At 31.9% G+C, this 19,578-nt stretch overlaps 3 protein-coding genes across 3 annotated transcripts; 1 reads left to right on the top strand and 2 right to left on the bottom strand.

Annotated features, from left to right (window-relative positions):
* Positions 1 to 2,055: 2,055 nt before the first annotated feature.
* LOC140969840 (ethylene-responsive transcription factor ERF039-like) lies at positions 2,056 to 2,927 on the bottom strand. Its single transcript, XM_073431348.1, has one exon. It carries the CDS (start codon positions 2,886 to 2,888, stop codon positions 2,184 to 2,186), a length of 705 nt encoding a protein of 234 aa, XP_073287449.1. The 5' UTR covers positions 2,889 to 2,927; the 3' UTR covers positions 2,056 to 2,183.
* A 1,449-nt stretch (positions 2,928 to 4,376) lies between these two features.
* Positions 4,377 to 7,279, bottom strand: LOC140969836 (transcription factor MYBS3-like). Its single transcript, XM_073431344.1, has 3 exons — positions 6,858 to 7,279; positions 5,870 to 6,078; positions 4,377 to 5,146 (listed from the first exon to the last, which is right to left on the bottom strand). Exons 1-3 carry the CDS (start codon positions 7,117 to 7,119, stop codon positions 4,643 to 4,645), a joined length of 975 nt encoding a protein of 324 aa, XP_073287445.1. The 5' UTR covers positions 7,120 to 7,279; the 3' UTR covers positions 4,377 to 4,642.
* Positions 7,280 to 12,929: 5,650 nt separating this feature from the next.
* LOC140969783 (uncharacterized) lies at positions 12,930 to 19,578 on the top strand. The gene is made up of 12 exons (XM_073431238.1): positions 12,930 to 13,185; positions 13,311 to 13,395; positions 13,894 to 13,945; positions 14,043 to 14,063; positions 14,142 to 14,195; positions 14,960 to 15,010; positions 15,599 to 15,661; positions 16,984 to 17,049; positions 17,143 to 17,181; positions 17,772 to 17,894; positions 18,012 to 18,104; positions 19,122 to 19,578. The coding sequence occupies exons 1-12, from the start codon at positions 13,092 to 13,094 to the stop codon at positions 19,449 to 19,451; spliced, it is 1,071 nt and encodes a 356-aa protein (XP_073287339.1). The 5' UTR covers positions 12,930 to 13,091; the 3' UTR covers positions 19,452 to 19,578.

Genomic DNA, 19,578 nt, shown 5'->3' on the forward strand with positions numbered 1-19,578 from the left:
AAAAAAATGCTAAATGAAAATCATTTATTTATTTTTGCACTTGAATTTCTATACGAAAAATATACAGTTTAAAAATATATATATTTTTTCGTAAAATATTTCCTGCTAAAAAAGAAATAAATGCGAATTAATATTATAATTTTCAATATTATTATTTATTTTAAAAAAATAATAATATTCTTAATTATTTCTTATATATTTTTTTAAATGTATTATTTTAAAATAGCATTAATCGAAAATAAATATTAGTATATTTATATATATAATTAAATAATAATTTATTATATTAAAATATAGGAATACCAACATTTATGCATGATTTCACTAAAAATAAGTTTGTTCAAAAAAACATAAATCTACAATGATACATATAATAATTACAAACTATACAAATAGTTACAACTTTTTTTGTATTTTATTAAATAAAATAAATAAATAAATATCAAAATAATTATTTGAAAAGAGCTTGATATGCATGTTAGTCACAAATTTTGTAAAAACACGATTAGAAAGGAAAATAAGTAATAAATAGCAACAACGTCATATTCTTACGATCATAATTGATTTCTAAAATTTATGTTTTTGAAGCTATTAATTATCAATTTATGCGTATAAAATGTAGTCGTATTTAAAAATTAAAAAAAAAAAAAAAGAAGAAGAGAATTTGATAACAATACTTCGACTTGTCATATATCTTATCTTGTACTATAGTACTGCTTTGTTGCCCATGTATGAAACATGGATATTGGATTTGCTTTCGGATTTGAGAATTTTGAAAAGGAACGAAAAATGCTAAGAAATTGTATATATTTTGTTCAACTTGTGTTCCAAGTTTCCCTACCAAGAAGACGATATTTCTTTATTAATTCTCCCTCTTTTTTTGCACCTTTTCTTTTTCAGCTATTTTTTTAGCTTTGTAATATATATATATATATATATATATGTATGAAATCTTATCAAATATCAATGTACACTGGAACAGTATTTGTAAAAGCCAATAATGAGAACTTTTACTAGCAATATATTCCGTCACTATTATGTAATAATTGACTATGGAAATGATACATTTTGTACGTGTGTGATTGTTATAATTTATCATCACATTCACTCGTCTTTTCTCGTACTCGCTCAAGCTATGATAAAAGTAATAAGGCATAAAAAAAAAATACATACACCGTCAATCATTGAATGCCAGCTCAAAAGAATGAAAAAGAAAGATATGACAAATCCCAGTTACAAATTGGCGAATAGTTATTTTTCCAAAGAAATGTGTTTAAAATCAAAAGCTTTTTATTTTATAAATAAATAACCATCAGCACAATCGGTCTTTAGATAAATTCATGCCTTTTTCTTTGATTTGGGATATTGTTTTTAATTTTTTCAAATTTTGTTTTATTTTATTGGGATACTATTTGTGGATGTCTCTCGAACATTAAAATTGAAAAATAGTAGGCAACATCATCATAACGTTGATGTTTCCAGTATTACCATGAAAAGATGTCTCTCACGGGATCGGATCAACATCAGCTCTTTCAATATGTATTTGTCTCGGCTCGATTTCTTCAATATTTGTGTCACGAAAAGGATATTTGATACAGCGATTTAAGATGGGGAATGTTTTCTTTTAAAAAAAAAAATTTCATCTTTAACTCAAATTTTACAGTAATTAAACTTGCAAAATAAAAACAATCCAATCTAGCTCATATGTCGGAGTGGTTTAATTTCCTTTCTCTTTGTAATTTTTATTAAATCTTAAATGATTTTAATTGTCTAAAATCATTTTATATTCATGATAAATTTTGTGTTATAATATTTTTAAACATCCCTTTATATCGTGTAATTTTGTGATTGGGGTCGATTTTTGAAATCTATTTGGACGCTCCAAAATTAAATGTTGCAAGGTGTTTATCTACTAATATAAAAATTATAAATAAATTTCCAGAATTACCAGTTGTATAATTCTGCTACTACACAGAGATTTTCATGCATATATAATAAACTCGTACGTTCTGATATAATAGAGATAAAATTAAATCGATCGACTGAAATATTTAACTCAGTAATAAACAATGAAACGAACATATATAATATATTTCGGTGTACGTGCAAAATTAACACTTGGCATGATGCATAAACTAATTATTTGTGAATCTTTGCAAATAAAATGGGAAGTAAGTTACTTATTATATATAGAAGAAGTCTCCGTATAGGAGATTTTCCGGCGAAAATTCACCGTGAATATTGGCGTCACCTCCGGCCAGCACCGCAGGGAATGACATGCCTAAGATAAGATCCGGCAAACCAAGAAAAGCATCATCAACACTAGAAATGTCGTCGTGCTCAGCGAAAGAATTGGAATCGGAGTTAGATGTAGGCGAGCGATCGTTTGTGCGGTCGAAATCAGCCATGGGAACGGCCACCAGCTGCGCGGCTTCGGCCGCAGCGGCCTGGACGTCTTTGGGAGCCTTGGAAACGGCGCGTGGGAGTTGGTGAACTAAGTCTGGGAAGTTGAGGAAAGCAGAGTGGCCTTTGATAGCAATGGCGGCGGCATCATGGGCTCGAGCCGCCATTTCTGCTGTGTCGAAGGTTCCCAGCCATATTCTTGATTTCTTTCTTGGTTCACGGATTTCAGAAACCCATTTTCCCCAGCTTCGTCTGCGAACTCCTCGATAGATTCGAGGATTGTTTCTTTCGTCGCAACGATCTTTTCTCTTGGAAACTGTCTTCTTAAAATACTTCTTACGTGTTTTCTGTGTTGAGTAGAGGTCAGTTGCTGAATCAGTCTTGGATACGGAGGAGTGAGAGAATGGAGAGGAGGTACCGGCGGAGGAGGAAGAGGCGACGGCGGATTCTTGCATATAGTCAAAAGTGGTAACTTGATGATCCATTGGTGGAGATGAATCTTAAGATGGTTTGTTTTATACAGAACTGGGGAATGGCTCTAACGAGATAGTTTCCTTTATTTATTTATTATATACATATATATAATTTTTTTAGAGGTCTCACTTTTTCATTGATACGTCATGATTGGCTACATAATAGGACAGTATTCTTTGGAGTGAAGCAATTTACACGATGCACGTACCACACTACATATTGTCGCTTCATGCAGTTAACTAAAACATAGAATATTATTATGATATAATTAAATATTATTCCAATAAAGTTTTTATTCAATTTCATCACCAAGACTTATCCATAAATTAAAATTTTGTATGTAACCAAAACTTCCTTAATTATAGGCTAACTAGCTGATACATTGGTACCAACCAAGTTCTTCCTGTCAATATGATCAGTAATGTTGTATTGAAAATTTTTTGTAACTTGGAATGTTGGCACTAAATTATTACGTATACATACACGTAGAAGCAAAGGTAAAGGAGTGTGTGCACATGTAAAAAAACCAATAACTCAATTAAAGTGCATTAAAGTATAAAGAAATTATATTTTTTTACATATAAAGAAAAAAAATTGATATTTCCAGTTTGTAAAAAAATTGTATTTTGACCAATCAAGGATTACATGAAGAAACTGACAATGATCACATGTTTTTTTCTGACTATTCTTTGGCTTTCGCAAGGAGAATCAAAACAATGCTTATGAAGGAAGGGATTGACATCTTTTTCATTCCTAAAGAGAAAAAATGTTAGATGACACCTTTTATTCTTCCACATGGAATTCTTCTTTTTTAGTGTAAATATTATTGGTGGAATAGTTGATATATATATTGACCAAAATAAACCAAAATGCATTTCAAAATCCAAAAGTATCATAACTTTCAAGCAGATTCATTTCTAAAATTATAGGTTGAAAGTACTAGCTAGGTTTTAAGAGCATTATTCAATGCAATGCACATAGATTGATGGCTTCTTTGTTTTTCCTTGCGAATACAAATGTTGATTACAAAACGTAAGAATTTGAAATGCATCAAACCCTGAAGGGATCATCCAATAATACGAATTGTAAGACCACGAGGCTGGAGGTAGTATCGAAGAATTCGAATTTTTTCTGCCGAGCTCCACATGGATTAATGTGTTGAACAAGAATAATGTGTTAATGCGTACAATTGAACAATAATAAACGATATGGGGGTCTAGAGCGGTACAAAATTTACCTGTTTGGGTTGAGGTGATTTCGAATACATTTGATTCATCTCCGATGGATTTCAAATCCACTCCTACATCAATTAATGTAAACTAATGCTCATTCGCACATGTTGTTCACAGTTAAAATAAATATTTAAACATGATGATTTAAGTTAGTTTTGAACTTTTAAATAATATAGACAAAGATAAATAAATAAGTTACAAATTTATAAAATAGATTTTTATGTTATATTTTTATTTTAAAAAAATTGGGTATTTTTGAAAAGAAAGTGCACATGAAACAAGTATCCATTTTAGAGGTCTCGAAAGAAATCAATCCCGGTAAGTTACAATTTAACTGAAATACAAGGGATTGGAAGATCCAAGTAATTTCACAACACACTTCCTGAACCTATTCCTTCCCTAAATGCAGACTTATTACGACAGTCTAACAAATGATAAAATTAAAAACTTACCGAAACCACGATAACAGTTTAAGAGATTAACAAGAGATTTCCCAATCTCAACAGCCGCCGATGCTGGAAGAATGCGTTCTTCTAGACAGCGTGAATCGGGTTTTCAGTGGGATTAACATCGGAATTCCCTGAACTCGGACTAGCATGAAATGCTGATGGCCTAGCCGAGCCTTCGACGAGTTTAAGTGAGACGTTTGATGATCTTGCTTGACCGAGGGATTCCCCCAAGGTTAGTTTCGACATTCCAACGAGTTCATCCACATTAATTGGGCTTTTCGAATGGACTGGTGTTGGCTTTACCACTTCATGGGCCTCTTCTTTTACTGGTTCAGCATTGTATCCTGGCCAAAATGGGAAGGGCATAGGGAAGAATGGGGACACATAAGCCGGATATAAAAGAGGGTAGGCGTATTGTGAACCCTGGGGTATGGGAAGTATGGCTTCTACGTCATTGGAGTTTGCAGATTCCATTGATTCACATTCTTCATCCACCACAGGTCGTAGGGTGAGGCTGCTGCTTTGGGTCTCGGCTTGCGGAAGATTCACTGAGATAAAATCTCGTGGCACCATTGGAGTATCGACTGACTGAAGAAAATACATGAAAAATCATGGGCAAATATATATTAGTCAATCTTTTTAAAAAGGAAAACACCACAAAATTACATCATTACAAGTGGCGAGGAAATAAACTGATTTGGTGAAATAAACTGAGAGAAAATAAGACGCACAACGTCACAACCATTTTTCTGGATTTTATCGTGTTATAAGTTGGATGGTGTTAGAATGTAAATGGCTTACTCGGATAGAATTCAAATGGCGTTTTAAAGACATATTCATCCAACCAAAACAAACACAAAATGAATAAAAATAAAAGAAATAAAGCAAGGTACAGCGATGGTAAATGCTAGGAATAAACATGATTTTTGAAGCCATCATTGGTCCGTTCAGTGTATTGGTGCCACTCCATCTATGAGTTGTTCATTGCATCATAGAGAGCTTTTGTGTAGCCAACCAATAAGCCAAAGTGATGGAGTCCCTGGTTTCCCCAAGAACTACAGCTCGGTTTTGAATCACTTCCCGTGTATTGCAGGTAGATATTTTGTAAAAAAAACTTTCTTAGTATGTTTGTCAAAACATTCATTGAGAATGTTAATAAATATATAAATAAGCAACATGACCATGAAGATTTAGTAAAAAATCCACCACATTCAAATGGCAAAGGTGATCCAGAATCACAATTTGTTTCTTGTTTAGCAAGCAAATACGAATGCATAATTTACATGTACAAAGATGAAAAGGAATACATACTTCATCGGCGATGATATCAAAAAGGCTAGAGCGCCTTTTCCTCCGAGATACATTGCACTGCCTTACGAAGTACTTCTGGGCATGACTGGCAACCTGAGTAGGTGTTCTTGAAACTACGTAGTTCCGTGCAATTCCACGCCAATCGCCTTTACCAAGTTTTTGCAACCCAAGCAGAAACATCCTATGTTCCTCCTCTGTCCATGGAACACCTGCATAAATGACAAAAAGAAAGAATGCTCTGTTTCATGTCGAGTAAGAAAGGAAACTTATGATCAGGAAGGAATCTGGACTTCCCTCGTGTTAGACCATTCTTATTGTTCCCCCAAAAATTGTGATTTGAAGTATCAAGATCACTCCCACGCTTCTCAATCCTCAACACCCTCGAAACAACTTCTAACCCTTCCACTACAATACTACAGTTATTTTTATACACGAAAAATCCTAGATGCTTTACATCAACATGGCCTCAACATCCACTGAAACACAATCCCGTAAAAAACAATTCTTAAAAATCTTTCGACCATATTTCCAATTTCTACATAGCTCACGATGCAGATCAAAGTAAGCAAAAATCCATATCAAAGAACAAGGAAATCCAGGAAAAAAAATCAATGAGATCAGATTCTAGAACTGATTCTTCGCTTAATTGCCATAAAAAAAAATCAAATTCACGCATGCAAAACAGTCCAATTAGTTTCACAAAATCAATAATAAAAATGAGAGATGCAATGATCCAAATCCCATTTTAGTTTCTTCTATTTTTTTTTACCATTTCCTTTTCTGTTCGGGTACTAAATCAATTTCTTCAAGATTAAAAACAAACACGGAATTCTCTCACATCCAAACTTCAATTCAAGACACCAAAAAACCATATGATTCACAAACCATGCAGCAGCAAAATCATCACATGAGAATCCACAGACCATGCAAGAAAATAAACATAATACATCCAAAAAATAAATTCCAAAAACACATAAAAATATAAAACCTCTCTTCCTCTCCCGGCTGGAAGACGACCCGGCTACGAAATCTTCAGACGCGTATCCATCGGCGGTGGACTGGCGGTCAGGGGTATCGGCTGGGGAATCATTCGCGACACCGTTTTGAGGGGTCCCACTCAAATTACCCATACTAGCGCTCTTCCGGATCAACCCATCAGTCAATCGGACCCCGAAAAGCTTCACCCCTCGATTCGGGCACGTCCGCGAGTTGTGCCCGTTGTGGCTGCAATGAGAACACTTCCTGGTCATTATATCCGGAGTAATGAAAAGAATTGGTCCTATTTTCTTGAAAAAGATCGGATCTTTATCACATGATCCGCCGCTTACTGAACCAATTGTCCGTAAATTGTTGTTTCTCTTCGTTCTGCTTAAGCCTCCGCCGCAGAGTGAATCGGATAAAAATAAAATGTTAATATATACATACAATATATATATATATATGTATATTAAATATTAATATTAGGAGGAGATAATAATATTAATGATGGGGATAAGATGATTAACTACTAAATTAAGAAACAAGCGCTTTGTTGGTCTATTTGGATAATATGGATTTATTCTGTTTTCGAGATTCGAATTCTTTTCTGATCAGTTTATTAATTTTTAACTTCCTAAAGGGAATTAGATGGCAAAATACATTTTACAAATGCTAAAATTTCGGTCAAAATTATTTATTATTTTGATGCGGAGGATTAACAAGGGCCGCTAGATTTCTTTTTCTTGCATTCAGTATGATTACCAATGGATGGCCAGATGGGTGTGATTTATATAAGTAATTTAATGTGAAAATGGATTTCAAATTGTATTTATATTATGTAGTTATTTGAAACATGTTGTAAATATAAATTTATTATCTAAGATAATAAATTAAATTTATTCAAAAAAATCATATAATTTACTAATCGTGATTTAAATACTTTCATCCAAACACTACATTTTAAAAACTATAAAAATTTGGTATGAAAAAATTATAAATTCGATGTGTTTTTTTTATGAGAATAGGTTTATAAGTTGTTGACTTTCTATTGTTAAGAGTGTGGAAACTTAATTTCCATTTGGATTATATATAATCACAAATTACAATATAGTTTACATTTAACAAACTATAGTTCATCTCATAATATATTATGTTTAAATTAAGATATCTAATCACACACTCTTTATTTTTTCCTCTTTAAATTTAACCAAAGGCCAATATTTGCTTCGTCTTCAGTATATTTTCGTATAACGTTAGATAAATAATGTAAAACTGATTCAAATAATTACGATAAACTAAACTAATTCAATAAAATTTTGATATCATTGAATAATGTAAAACTGATTCAAATAATTACGATAAACTAAATTAATTCAATAAAATTTTGATATCATTGAACTAAAATTACTCAGACCCATAGGCTCAATATTTCATGATATTAATCAACAGAAAAATTGAACTAAAAGCAATCAGATTTGAACCAGCCTTCCAATTGAGAGATGCTATGATTTTGTCCACATACAAGTCAAAATTCACATGTAGTCATAATAAGTAGACCAATCATTTAGTGTAATTTAATTTAAATATTTAAATGCTAAATTATTCTTCTCTCTCGATATTTCCCTCATTTATTATATGTATTTATTTTTGGCGTTTTCTGATATTTTATTTAATTTAATATAATAATCACACTAAGTTTGGCGAAAAGTTTGTGACGTGAACACATGAAATGGGTGGCTGCATAACGTTGCCACGAGTTGGGAAGATTACATGAAAATTAATATGTATAATTATGCAAATTTTGTCCTATTAGGCCTACTTGTTTGCAAAATAGCTTTAGGAGCATAATAATCTATAACAACTGAATATTTTTAATTCGTTGGATTTTACTGCACTGTTTTAATATAGTTTAATTACGAAAATTGATATATGACAAATTTATTTAAAACATAATTTTTTAGTTGACTAAATTGACAAATGAATGAACTAATAAACTAAATTGAAATTCAAATAAAGAGATGAAACGAATAAAATATAAACAATTTAAATTAAAATGATAAACAAACAATTGTTAAGATATTTGTTCATTTATCTCTTAATTTTCTCTAATAATTGAATTACAATACATTAGCTGTATTTTTTACGGGATTCTCTAATCTATTATTATCAATCAAATTAACAAAATGGTTAACCAAGTATCATTGTGTTATTTAACCATTGCAATCTTATTAACGAACCGTGAAATCTTCTAGCTTTCTACGTATTGGACTATGACTATCAACATGTATACAACCTAGTACGTATATGCAAGTTTTTAGATCTATGTATTATGTAACCTATCATGTTTTTCAATTATAAAACATAAAAAAATTTCGAAGTTTATCATCCTTCAAAATGTAATAAAAACACAATAACATAATTGAATATGTTCAAGAACAAAATTCAATATTAAATAAATCAAAACATAGATGTCTAGTAGATAGGATCCCCAAAATCCCAATAAAAAGAAAATAGAAGGATTTGAGGAGTTCTAGTTCTTCGCTTGCCCTCTTGCTCTCCCTTTTCTCCTCATGCATTTTTTTATAAAATTGGCAATTTGTCTTCCTCTCCGTCCCCTATGTTTTTCTTCTTTTATATCTACCAAAGAGTTCATCATTTCCTTCCTTATTTGCTTAGAAAATCCACATATTTGTTCCATAATCGCATGGCACTGAGACGGTAAGCTTTGCAGGCCCTGACACTACAAGTTCTTTTTTTCTGTTTTTTTTTTTTCTCTTCAGTCACACTAATAGACGATCATTTTTGCAGGTCGTAGCACGTTTAGTTCCGATGATTTCGAGTGAGTAGTTACTCGTATTGAGTAGTGACTAGTATGCATGCATGAATATGAACTAAGACGAAACTATGTAACGTTTCAAAACAATTTGATACGATACATAAAATCGACACTTGTCGTAATTTTTTATGGAGATGTAAAACATTGCGCTTTATCCAATATCGACTGGTCTCATTTATTCAAAATCAGTGAGAGGTCTGTAATTTAAGAAGTGATCGTTGATTTTCTGATATGTTTTCCCAGTTTAATTTCACATCGAAACTAAATCATTTAATCTAGAAAGCGAAATATGGTGAAATGATGATTATGACCTGTAAGACGTAAATTGAATTGAAATTACTATTAATATTTTGTGTTTGAATTTTGTTTATTTCTTCGGAAAAATTTCCAAGTATCTCACACACACACATATTTATATTTCTCGCTAATTTCCCACAATAGAATAGGGGTTAAGTAATTACATTTTTAGTACGATGATAAAGTAAATTAAAATATACAAATCCATGCCTAGTTATGTTATTAATTTAGTCCATTACATTTATTTATTTCATTTTCCTAAAACGAACATGTATTTTCCACATGCTCATAAATTTGACACACAAATACAATTAGGCACTGGTGATATGCATATATGCGATATTTTTTGTGTTAATTTTGTTGTTGTTTTTAATTTAATAATTTGTTATAATAAATTTTTTATATTAGGAACGATATAATCATTAATTTGAACATTCAAAAATTTGATTAAATATTAAAGAAACTATTTTAATAGTTTTAAAACTTTGGAAAGTTGGTATAATAGTGATAAATGAATACACAAATTTACTAAATAGATTTTTATAATATATTATTATTATTAAATGAAAAAATAGTATCTTTTTTTTTTATAATTTTAAAGAGATACTGTCGGTATTTTTAAAATACCAACATCAAAGTTATTATTATATATAAGAACACGCGAAATTTGATTCCTTCCCTCTTTTTGACTAAATTGAATGTACGCATCCTTCCGGATCATGGCTAAATGTTTGCTTATGGAAGATTTCGATATTTTTCATTAATTCTATTTTATTAAAATTAAAGATATGATAATAATTATTTAAGAAAGACATCAAATTTTTCTTCAAACTTTAACCTTATATGATATTAATATTATACTTTTGTTTTTGTTTTTTTAAATTTCAACACATACTTTTATTTTTATTTTTTTTATTTCAACAATTCAAATAACAATTTAGTCTCTCTATAATTTGTTAAATTTCACTCTAATTTATCGGTAATGATAAAAAAGACGATACACACACTGTGCGGAAAGTATATTCTCAAGTATATCATCGAAATCTTATCCACACTTGTTCACATCTTATCCAGATTCACAATCAATCACAGCCCCTATTATCCATCTTTCTATTATTTTTATAACTTTTTATTTTATTTATATAAAATCGTAAACATTTACAAAAAGTCGCAATAAAATAAAATGGAACAACCACCCCTTGACACTTGGTATGCTTCATTAGCGCTAATTTCGTTTGCAAAGATAGAGCTTCTAATTCCTCGTCATCTCTGCCTTTGTATACTTGCTCTGTGTCAAGAGGCTAGAGACATTCTGCTCACCAAATTCCAATTTACGATTCAACGGATCATGTCAAGCTCGCTTAACTGCTGCTGACTTCCTTTCACAAACAGATGAACGCCATGATGCAAAATCAGAATATCGACTTCTCCAAAAATTTGATGCCTAACGCACCAAATCATTATATCCAAATGCTGTAGAATCCGTTAAATTGCAAAGGGCTCAGTTAGACAGAGAGACATCTGTTCTGCAATGGTCCACTCCAATCCCAAACACAGTTAAAGCACACAATATTCACAGTTCACTTAACCTCATTCAGTGACCATATATCTTATCAGACAATTAAGCACAACGACTGATGATGCACTGACCAAAAAATTCTGGATCCAATCATATGCAAATAAAATGTCTTCCGATTTTCATCTTCTCCAAACTCGTCCTATTAATTATCAGAAATAATTTTGTTTAAATAAAGCCATGTAAATGCTTATTGTCTTCTTGATCTAATCTACTATTTTTTGAAATATTTTCAATTTGATATTAATTTTCCTGTGTATTAACAAAAAACGAAAAATTTATGGAATATTCTACGCGATAATAATCAACGAAAGATCCATACATTTATTTTCTTTAGTTTTCAAAATCAAAACATATTAAATTTTTCACCGGAAAGTACCACAATCATCTTCAATCTTACATCACAAACAACGAAGGATCAACAACAACCATTGTTCAACGAAGTGTGTATACATTTTGGACGAAATCCTCTACCACATTTGATGTTCCAAACCGTGCTTCGTTATACTCGAGTAAGTTTCGTTTGCACAAATTATTTTAAATTAAATACACTATACAGCATGTATCAACAAAATACAATTAATTATCGATAAAACATTATATTCATCTATTTTTTTTTAAAGAAATCGACAATAAATTATATCTGAAACACGATAAATGATTAAAATAATATGTTAATGATTTTTTAATTTAAAAAATAGACGAATCAAATGTTTTGTCCGTGATTTATTCTATTTTCTTCGTGTATTGTGTTTAGTGCATTTATTTTTTAAAGATTTTTTCAAACGAGATTTGTTTTAAGTCAATTGTATCACTCTTTGAAACACTGAGTTTAACAAAAAATTTCGTCTCATACTTTGTATTACACACATTATGGCTCAAAATGGAAAGTTGTCCCAAAAACAGAAGATTGTGTAACAGTCTAAAACATATAAAACTAAAAGTTATGTATGTTAAAACATAGTTAAATAATTACTAAAAAGACATTGAGTTCTTCGATTAAAGATTGGGTGGAAAATTATCTCGAAGACAATTAAAAGAGCAATTGATTTTCCTTTCTTTTATGCGAGTCAAGATATGCATAAAATAAATTATAAAGTAATTAAAATAGAGAGTTGTTTTATGTAATTAAGAGGTGATTATATCGAAGATAGTTATTATAATAACCACATTCTTAATAAATATCAATAAAATATATTATGAATCATTTCCACTCTTGATTATTCATAAAATTTCACTAATTCATCACAGAAATAATAATTTATTATTTTTTTAACCATTAATAAAATGCTACAGAATTTTAATTTTGATAGATATGTAAAAACTGTGTGCACATAGAGTGGTATGCGTAAAAAGAAAATAAATTCAACTTCTGTTACAAGAGAAGGAAGAGAAAAAGACGAAGCTTTATTCCCCCCAAAAACCTTATCCCGAACAGTGATCCCTCCCGCAGCGTATTTCCTCGCGGGCATCCCAGATTTCCTGCTATCTTTCCTGGGAAGTGGCGAAATATCTTTTTATATTCCGAAAGACCCATGTCTAATTATACAGCTTCGATAATAATTTTCTCCTTAATCTACTTCTCTCGGGTCCCACTATGCTTTTCTCTTCCTTTCATCGTACTGCACGGTAATTTTCTGTTTTCAAATCATAGCATCATAATTTAATGTCAGCTTCTCTTTTTTGAGCTCGTAAAGTTAGCTTTTTTGTATAATGGGTTTTTGCATTATTTTGATGGGTTGTTGTTGCGGTAGGAATTGGGGATCAATGTTCGAACAAAGGAATGAAGCACTTCACTCAGGAACTCAGCGATTGGTCCAAGTCTCAAGGATTTTGCATGTATAAATTTTGCTGTTATTTTGTTTTTTTTTTCCCTATTCCAAACTCCAGGCTCTTTTGCTGTGGTTATCTTTTTTTTTTTTTTGTCAGCATCTTTTATGTGGGTGGTGTGATTCTGAAGTAGTCGATAATAATTGATCCTTTGATTTTTGAGTGCGGGTCAGTCTCTGTTTTCTGCTAAAATGTCAAGTTGGAAGTTGGAACAAAGTGATTTTACTTCTCAAGTTTTGAAATCAACGCTGATTTTTTTTAAGGAACTTAATATTGTTTCTGTAGCATTGATTAGAAATATTGAAAATCATTGTTATACGTGAGAAGTTCCTTCGAATTGGCTTACACTCAAGTTAATCATGATGATATTTGTGATCCCGAGAGTGTTATTTTAAACATTAGGACTAAATGAAGGAGCTATTTTTATATATTTTAGCAGGTTTTATGTTTTACTTGAGTGCTTCTTCCTTGGTCTTGATGTGTAATGGGACTTGTTTATGTTTCTAGAGAAATTGGAGATGGAGCATGGGATTCATGGTTTATGACTCTACTGGAACAGGCAAGGACAGAATAATCTAATTACCTGTTAATTGTTCATCTATGACTTTATTTGGATCAGCTGATCTTAATTTATTGTTGGTACCTTTCACCCGCAGACGGAAATTGTTTGTGACAAGGTGAGTAATGAAGCTGTTTGGATGCATTGATTCTTGATCAATATGTGTACCATCTGATGAACTAACATCTAACTTCAGGTGAAAAAAATGAAAGAACTCAAAGACGGTTACAACATCGTTGGTCTCTCCCAGGTGACTTCGGATGTGGATTGTTCTTTATTTTTCCACATTTTAAGAAAGCGGAAGCGATGGATTAATTTTACATTTTGCAAGTATCCAAATCAACTTATAGTATGACTCACAAGGATCTTTTCCACAGGGACTCACAATTTATTTAATTCAAACTTCATTATAATATTCTTAATTATTGTCAAATAAGAAAATAACAAAACAAAAGGACAATTTCACCTGTTGTTCACGGCCTAACATCTTATAATAGTTCACATCTTCAGGTCCATCACGTGGTTCTCATATGTTGCTGGTCGAACATCTTTAGAGAGCGATAAACACTGGCCTTTTTCATTGCTACTTGCTTGTTTGTCTTCTTTCTCCACTTTCAACCCAAGTCTTTATAGTTTATATATATAATTACCAGCAGAAGCTGAGTGTAATTGTCGTATAATTCAACTGTATACAATTCACAATTTTTATATTTGATGATTATTTGATGAAGTTTCTTCATCTGTTCTTTAATCAAGTCACAGTAACGCTTTTGCGGACATCTTGAAACAAAATTCTATGCTATTATTGAACCCTCTACATCTTTTCTCATTTGCTCTACATTAATCTACCTTCCCTTTGACTTCTTTTTTATAACAAAAGTATGACATCATGTGCATATAATTAACTATTGCTTTTGATTTTGCTATTTTGACTCAGGGCAAAGATCCGTTATCTGATTAATATGCTTTGTGAGTAAGTTCACCACTTTTACAATTGTAAGGTTGTTCTTTCAGGGCAATGTAATAGGACGAGGTGTCGTGGAATTTTGTGATGGAGCACCACCAGTAAGGATCATTATGAAACGATTCTGCAAGCGCGGTTTCTTCATTTTATACAAACTCTTTGTGGGCATATTTGTGGCGAGCTGTAACTATTGCTGCTGGCCTCATTACATGATCTAGTAATACTGTAACAGTGGCATTGATATATATACCAGGAAAATCCAGAATGGTGATAATGAAATGTTGCAGCGGAAGTTTTTTTATTTAAATCATGTTGGACTATGTAGACATTTGTCCTGACCTGTTTCAGGCTCTGATAATTTCAATATCCTTTCAATGTGATTAAGTTTGAACGCTGGGTTGTTCCAATTTAAATGCACCTTTTAGGATAATTGGAATGAACTTTTCATGTCCTAGGATTGAAATTTTTTCTCCCAATCATTCCCGTTCATTTAAATTACAACCACTAGTTTAGAGAGCAAAAATGTCAACTTACTCAAACCTTTCATCTTTCCTACTCTGATCTAAAACTCTGTGCTGATTAATCTGTGAGCTCAGGGAGTATTGCTTTCCTCATCGATCATAGCAACTATATTTTGCATTTTTGATAAACTTTAAACTTGAAGTTCTGATTTTTTTTCCTCACGACAGGTCAAAAATTTTATTTCATTAGGAGGACCTCATGCTGGTACTGCTTCAGTTCCTCTATGTGGTGTGAGTGCTCTTGTTACCTTTTGTTTTATTGCACCTTGTATATGATTTCAAATGCATCTATATTACTAAAGGAAATGCCGTCATCATCTCTTATTTTTGTTTTCATAATCTTTTAATATGTCATTGTATCTCAAACTTTTTTATTATCAATTCATTCATCCTTCTTTACATATTTGAGGACACACATTTCTGACTTTTGGACACATCTTAGCTCTGGGAAGCAAATACGGCTTTAAGTTATGTTCTTGAGACTTCAATCTATTCATTCTCAAAAATAGATCTAGGCTCAATTACATGGTTCCTTATTGATAATTGGATCATTTTTATCAAAAGTCCATGGAGTGCTAGCCTAGGTCCTGAATACAGTTTGATGGAGGAAGTTAGTCAAGCACTCACATTGTCTCTGAGTTCGAATGATGCTCACTCATGTTATTTGAAAATACTGTGAATCCGATGTTATAGTCACTCATGTTTTTCGAGCATTAACTAATGTTTGTTTTCTAAGTGTTTTAATTGTTTGTGAAATACTTATCAGCCAACATGACAATTTTTTCCTATATATAGATTCCACAATATTGTGTATAATCGTGTTTCATCTCACTAAAGCGAACTAAAGAGGTTAAATATAATGCCTAGGCTCCACAAAACCATGTGACTTGCCGCAACTTGCGCCTTTAATATATGTGATTTGGTATAATTGTACAAATTCTTATCTTGTTTAACTGGTGCCTAAATGATAGCCTATTCGACAATGATTGCATTCGCTGATGAAATTATCCAGCATGTAGTAACTATCAGTATCACATTCCATCTCAATATGAAGATTAAGATGGAGAATCAACTCCAGTTTAGCAAGTTGCCAAATTTTTGATATCACGAGTTGATTACGAATCTTGTGTGAATTAAATAATGTTTGATATGTCGTCGGTGAATTTAGCAACTCCTTGAGAATTTTGTATGGAAACAAGCACATACTTGTGTGGTGTATCTGTATAGAACATATGCAAAAAGTAGTGTAAAGATGTTATTTTTCAAATCTTTAAATTCAACCTGATTTCATACTGAATATGTGCAGATGCTGGATCATCAGCAACATTTATTGCTTGTTTAAATATCGTTTGTGTCACCGATTTTTTTTGTAATGGCCAGTAGATCTTACAAGAATATTCTATGGTGGATTACCAGATATCGAATATCAATAAGGATTCCAATATCATAATACATGTCTAGGCACCTTACTTCTTTCCTGAGGGTCATCTCAAGTCTAGGATTAAGGTTGTTCCACATTGGCTATTTTGTTTTATATTTCCATGTTTTTGCAGACTGGCATATTCTGTATTATAGTGGACAATTTAATTAAATCGGAGATCTACTCTGACTATATCCAAGTACGCATTCTCCCTTTGTTTCTTCAACTTTTCAAGTTCTAGATAAAAAAGTAGATGTTTCGGAGCTTACTTCTTGTATGCAAACTTGTGCAGACTCACTTTGCTCCCAGTGGCTATCTTAAGCTGCCAAATGTAAGTAATTTAGTTGACGTTTGACTTCAGTCATCCCCTACAGTTCTTGCTTAGAACTCTACAAATGTCCCTTAAGATCAGTATATTATGCTGCCTTCGCTATTGGTAGATATGAAACTGCAGCGTTGCTAACAATTCTTTGTTGGATGTAAATGACCAAAACTTATTGGTTACTTATGTTTGAAATAAAACAATTATTTTTTAATATCAGATTTCATATTTTAAGATTGTGATGTATCTTTTATATGCTTTTATTGCTATTTAGATTTCCTACCATATCTATTCCAACATATTTCACCTATATAAAATACAGAAGAGTAGATTTATAACTACAGATTAATAGAATCTTAACTCGCTGGGCATTATGTCGTGGAAGTGATTTTTTATGGCTAAGCCATGTAAATTATATCTTGCGTAGTATTTCCTTTTCACTATTTTTTTACTGTTTAAAATTTAACAATAAGAATACATTTGGTTTTCGTTGAGGAATTTTGAAACTCAATTAGTTTTTCCTATTATTTTTGTTTTGCTTTGACAACCTTTGTATTTTCTAAATTATTAACTCATAAGATACTATAATTTTTTTACAGAATATTGCTGGCTACTTGAGCAAATGCAGGTTTCTCCCCAAGCTAAACAATGAACTTCCTGGCGAGAGAAACTCAACCTACAAGGAACGATTCAGTAGCTTGCAAAATCTTGTTCTTATCATGGTACTTGAACGGCATACTTTTTAGCCTAAAACTCATTTTGGTTTATTTCTGTTTTTTCTTGATTTTCAATTTGCACTGATTAAAATTTACACCGATCTCTCTCTCTCTTACGAGCAGTTTGAACATGATACTGTTTTAATACCAAAAGAAACTGCTTGGTTTGGGTACTATCCAGATGGGTCATTTGACCCAGTTTTGCCACCACAGCAGGTAAGCTCTAATTTTGACAATTTGGTTTCTATATAAACTTTTTATTTGTTATGAAGCTTAGCATATTATCCTTGAATGGATGGTCCTGTTTCAGAATCCGTAGTTTTTTATGAATTTATACATCAAGGTTTATTGGGTTATTATTAGTATTATTAGTATTTAGGTATTCAAATGATTATTTTACCTGAAAACATAATGCATGTATAAGTTAATGGAGCCCAGTATCAAATAAAAGTTGGCTTAGGATTTGTGAATTCCTATTTCTAGTGATGCAATAAATACAGCCAATATTTGAACTCTTTTCCAAATTTGATCGAATCGACATCTAGCTGAGCTTTATCTGACAAACAAGTTTGAGCACAATTTTCTTGGTCAATTTATCATGTTCAGGCTAGCCTCAACTTTTGCAAAATCATTTCGAGCTACATAAGCTTGAATCATATTCAGTTCAGTGGAAATGTGCTCAGTATTTGTTCCTTACGAAAACAAAACAAACTAAGCATGGGTAAAGAAAACAAGTGGTCCGGCTGTGTGAAAACTGTGATCTCTAGTCGACGATACATTCTGGTTGCTATTTTCCACCAATTCATTATTTTCTCTGTGTTTTAGCTGAAGCATAACCGAACTTATGCAACATATCCTTGTTCCCTGTCAGACCGCATAAAAATGCCCTTCCATGTGTAAGATCAAATCTGTTGGATTATGAAAAATTACATTTCTTTGAATTATTGTCTAGAATTAGTGAGAATTCATGATCTCTAATATCAAGTCAGGATCAACTAGGAAATAACTGAAGCACTGGGTGAACTATTTTTTTTGTCCATTATTCACTAACAAGACCATACCAAGTATTAGATGTGATAGGTGTAACGGGACCAATTAGGTTATTTTCTTCCTTGTAGAGCAAAGGGTTTGTTTCAGGTCCATTATTTTATTTTTACTTATTATTTATTTTAAAGTGTTTGATTGCACTTCAAGTAGACGTAACCCGCAGAACTAATTGCAACCCTTGATCAGACCAAGCTTTATATGGAGGACTGGATCGGTTTGAAAACATTAGATGATGCTGGAAGAGTCGAATACGTAAAAGTATCCGGCAACCACCTCGGAATCTCTAAAGCTGATATGAAAAAGTACATCGTTCCCTATTTGGAAGATGACACATCGAAAGATCGTAGAGTTTTTGCTGCCAGTGTTGAAAACCGCCACCCCGAGGATATGCTTAACTTCGATCAGCCATCAACTGACAGATCAATGGAGGTGGTCGGATTATCATCTTACCAGTGGCCATCAACGATCAAGAATTTCTTTGGTGAAATGCTGCTCGGTGTTACAAGAGATGAATAATGAATAATTTCACTTGAATTGAAATATGTTTTTCGCAGGAATTACCTGATTGTCAGTGTTCAAACAATCTGCTAAGATAGAATTCTGTAGCATGATTGGAGTATATAATATTTCCCTGCGTAGCTCA

The sequence above is a fragment of the Primulina huaijiensis genome, unplaced genomic scaffold, assembly GCF_012295235.1.
Source record: "Primulina huaijiensis isolate GDHJ02 unplaced genomic scaffold, ASM1229523v2 scaffold42781, whole genome shotgun sequence".
Classification (NCBI taxonomy): domain Eukaryota; kingdom Viridiplantae; phylum Streptophyta; class Magnoliopsida; order Lamiales; family Gesneriaceae; genus Primulina; species Primulina huaijiensis.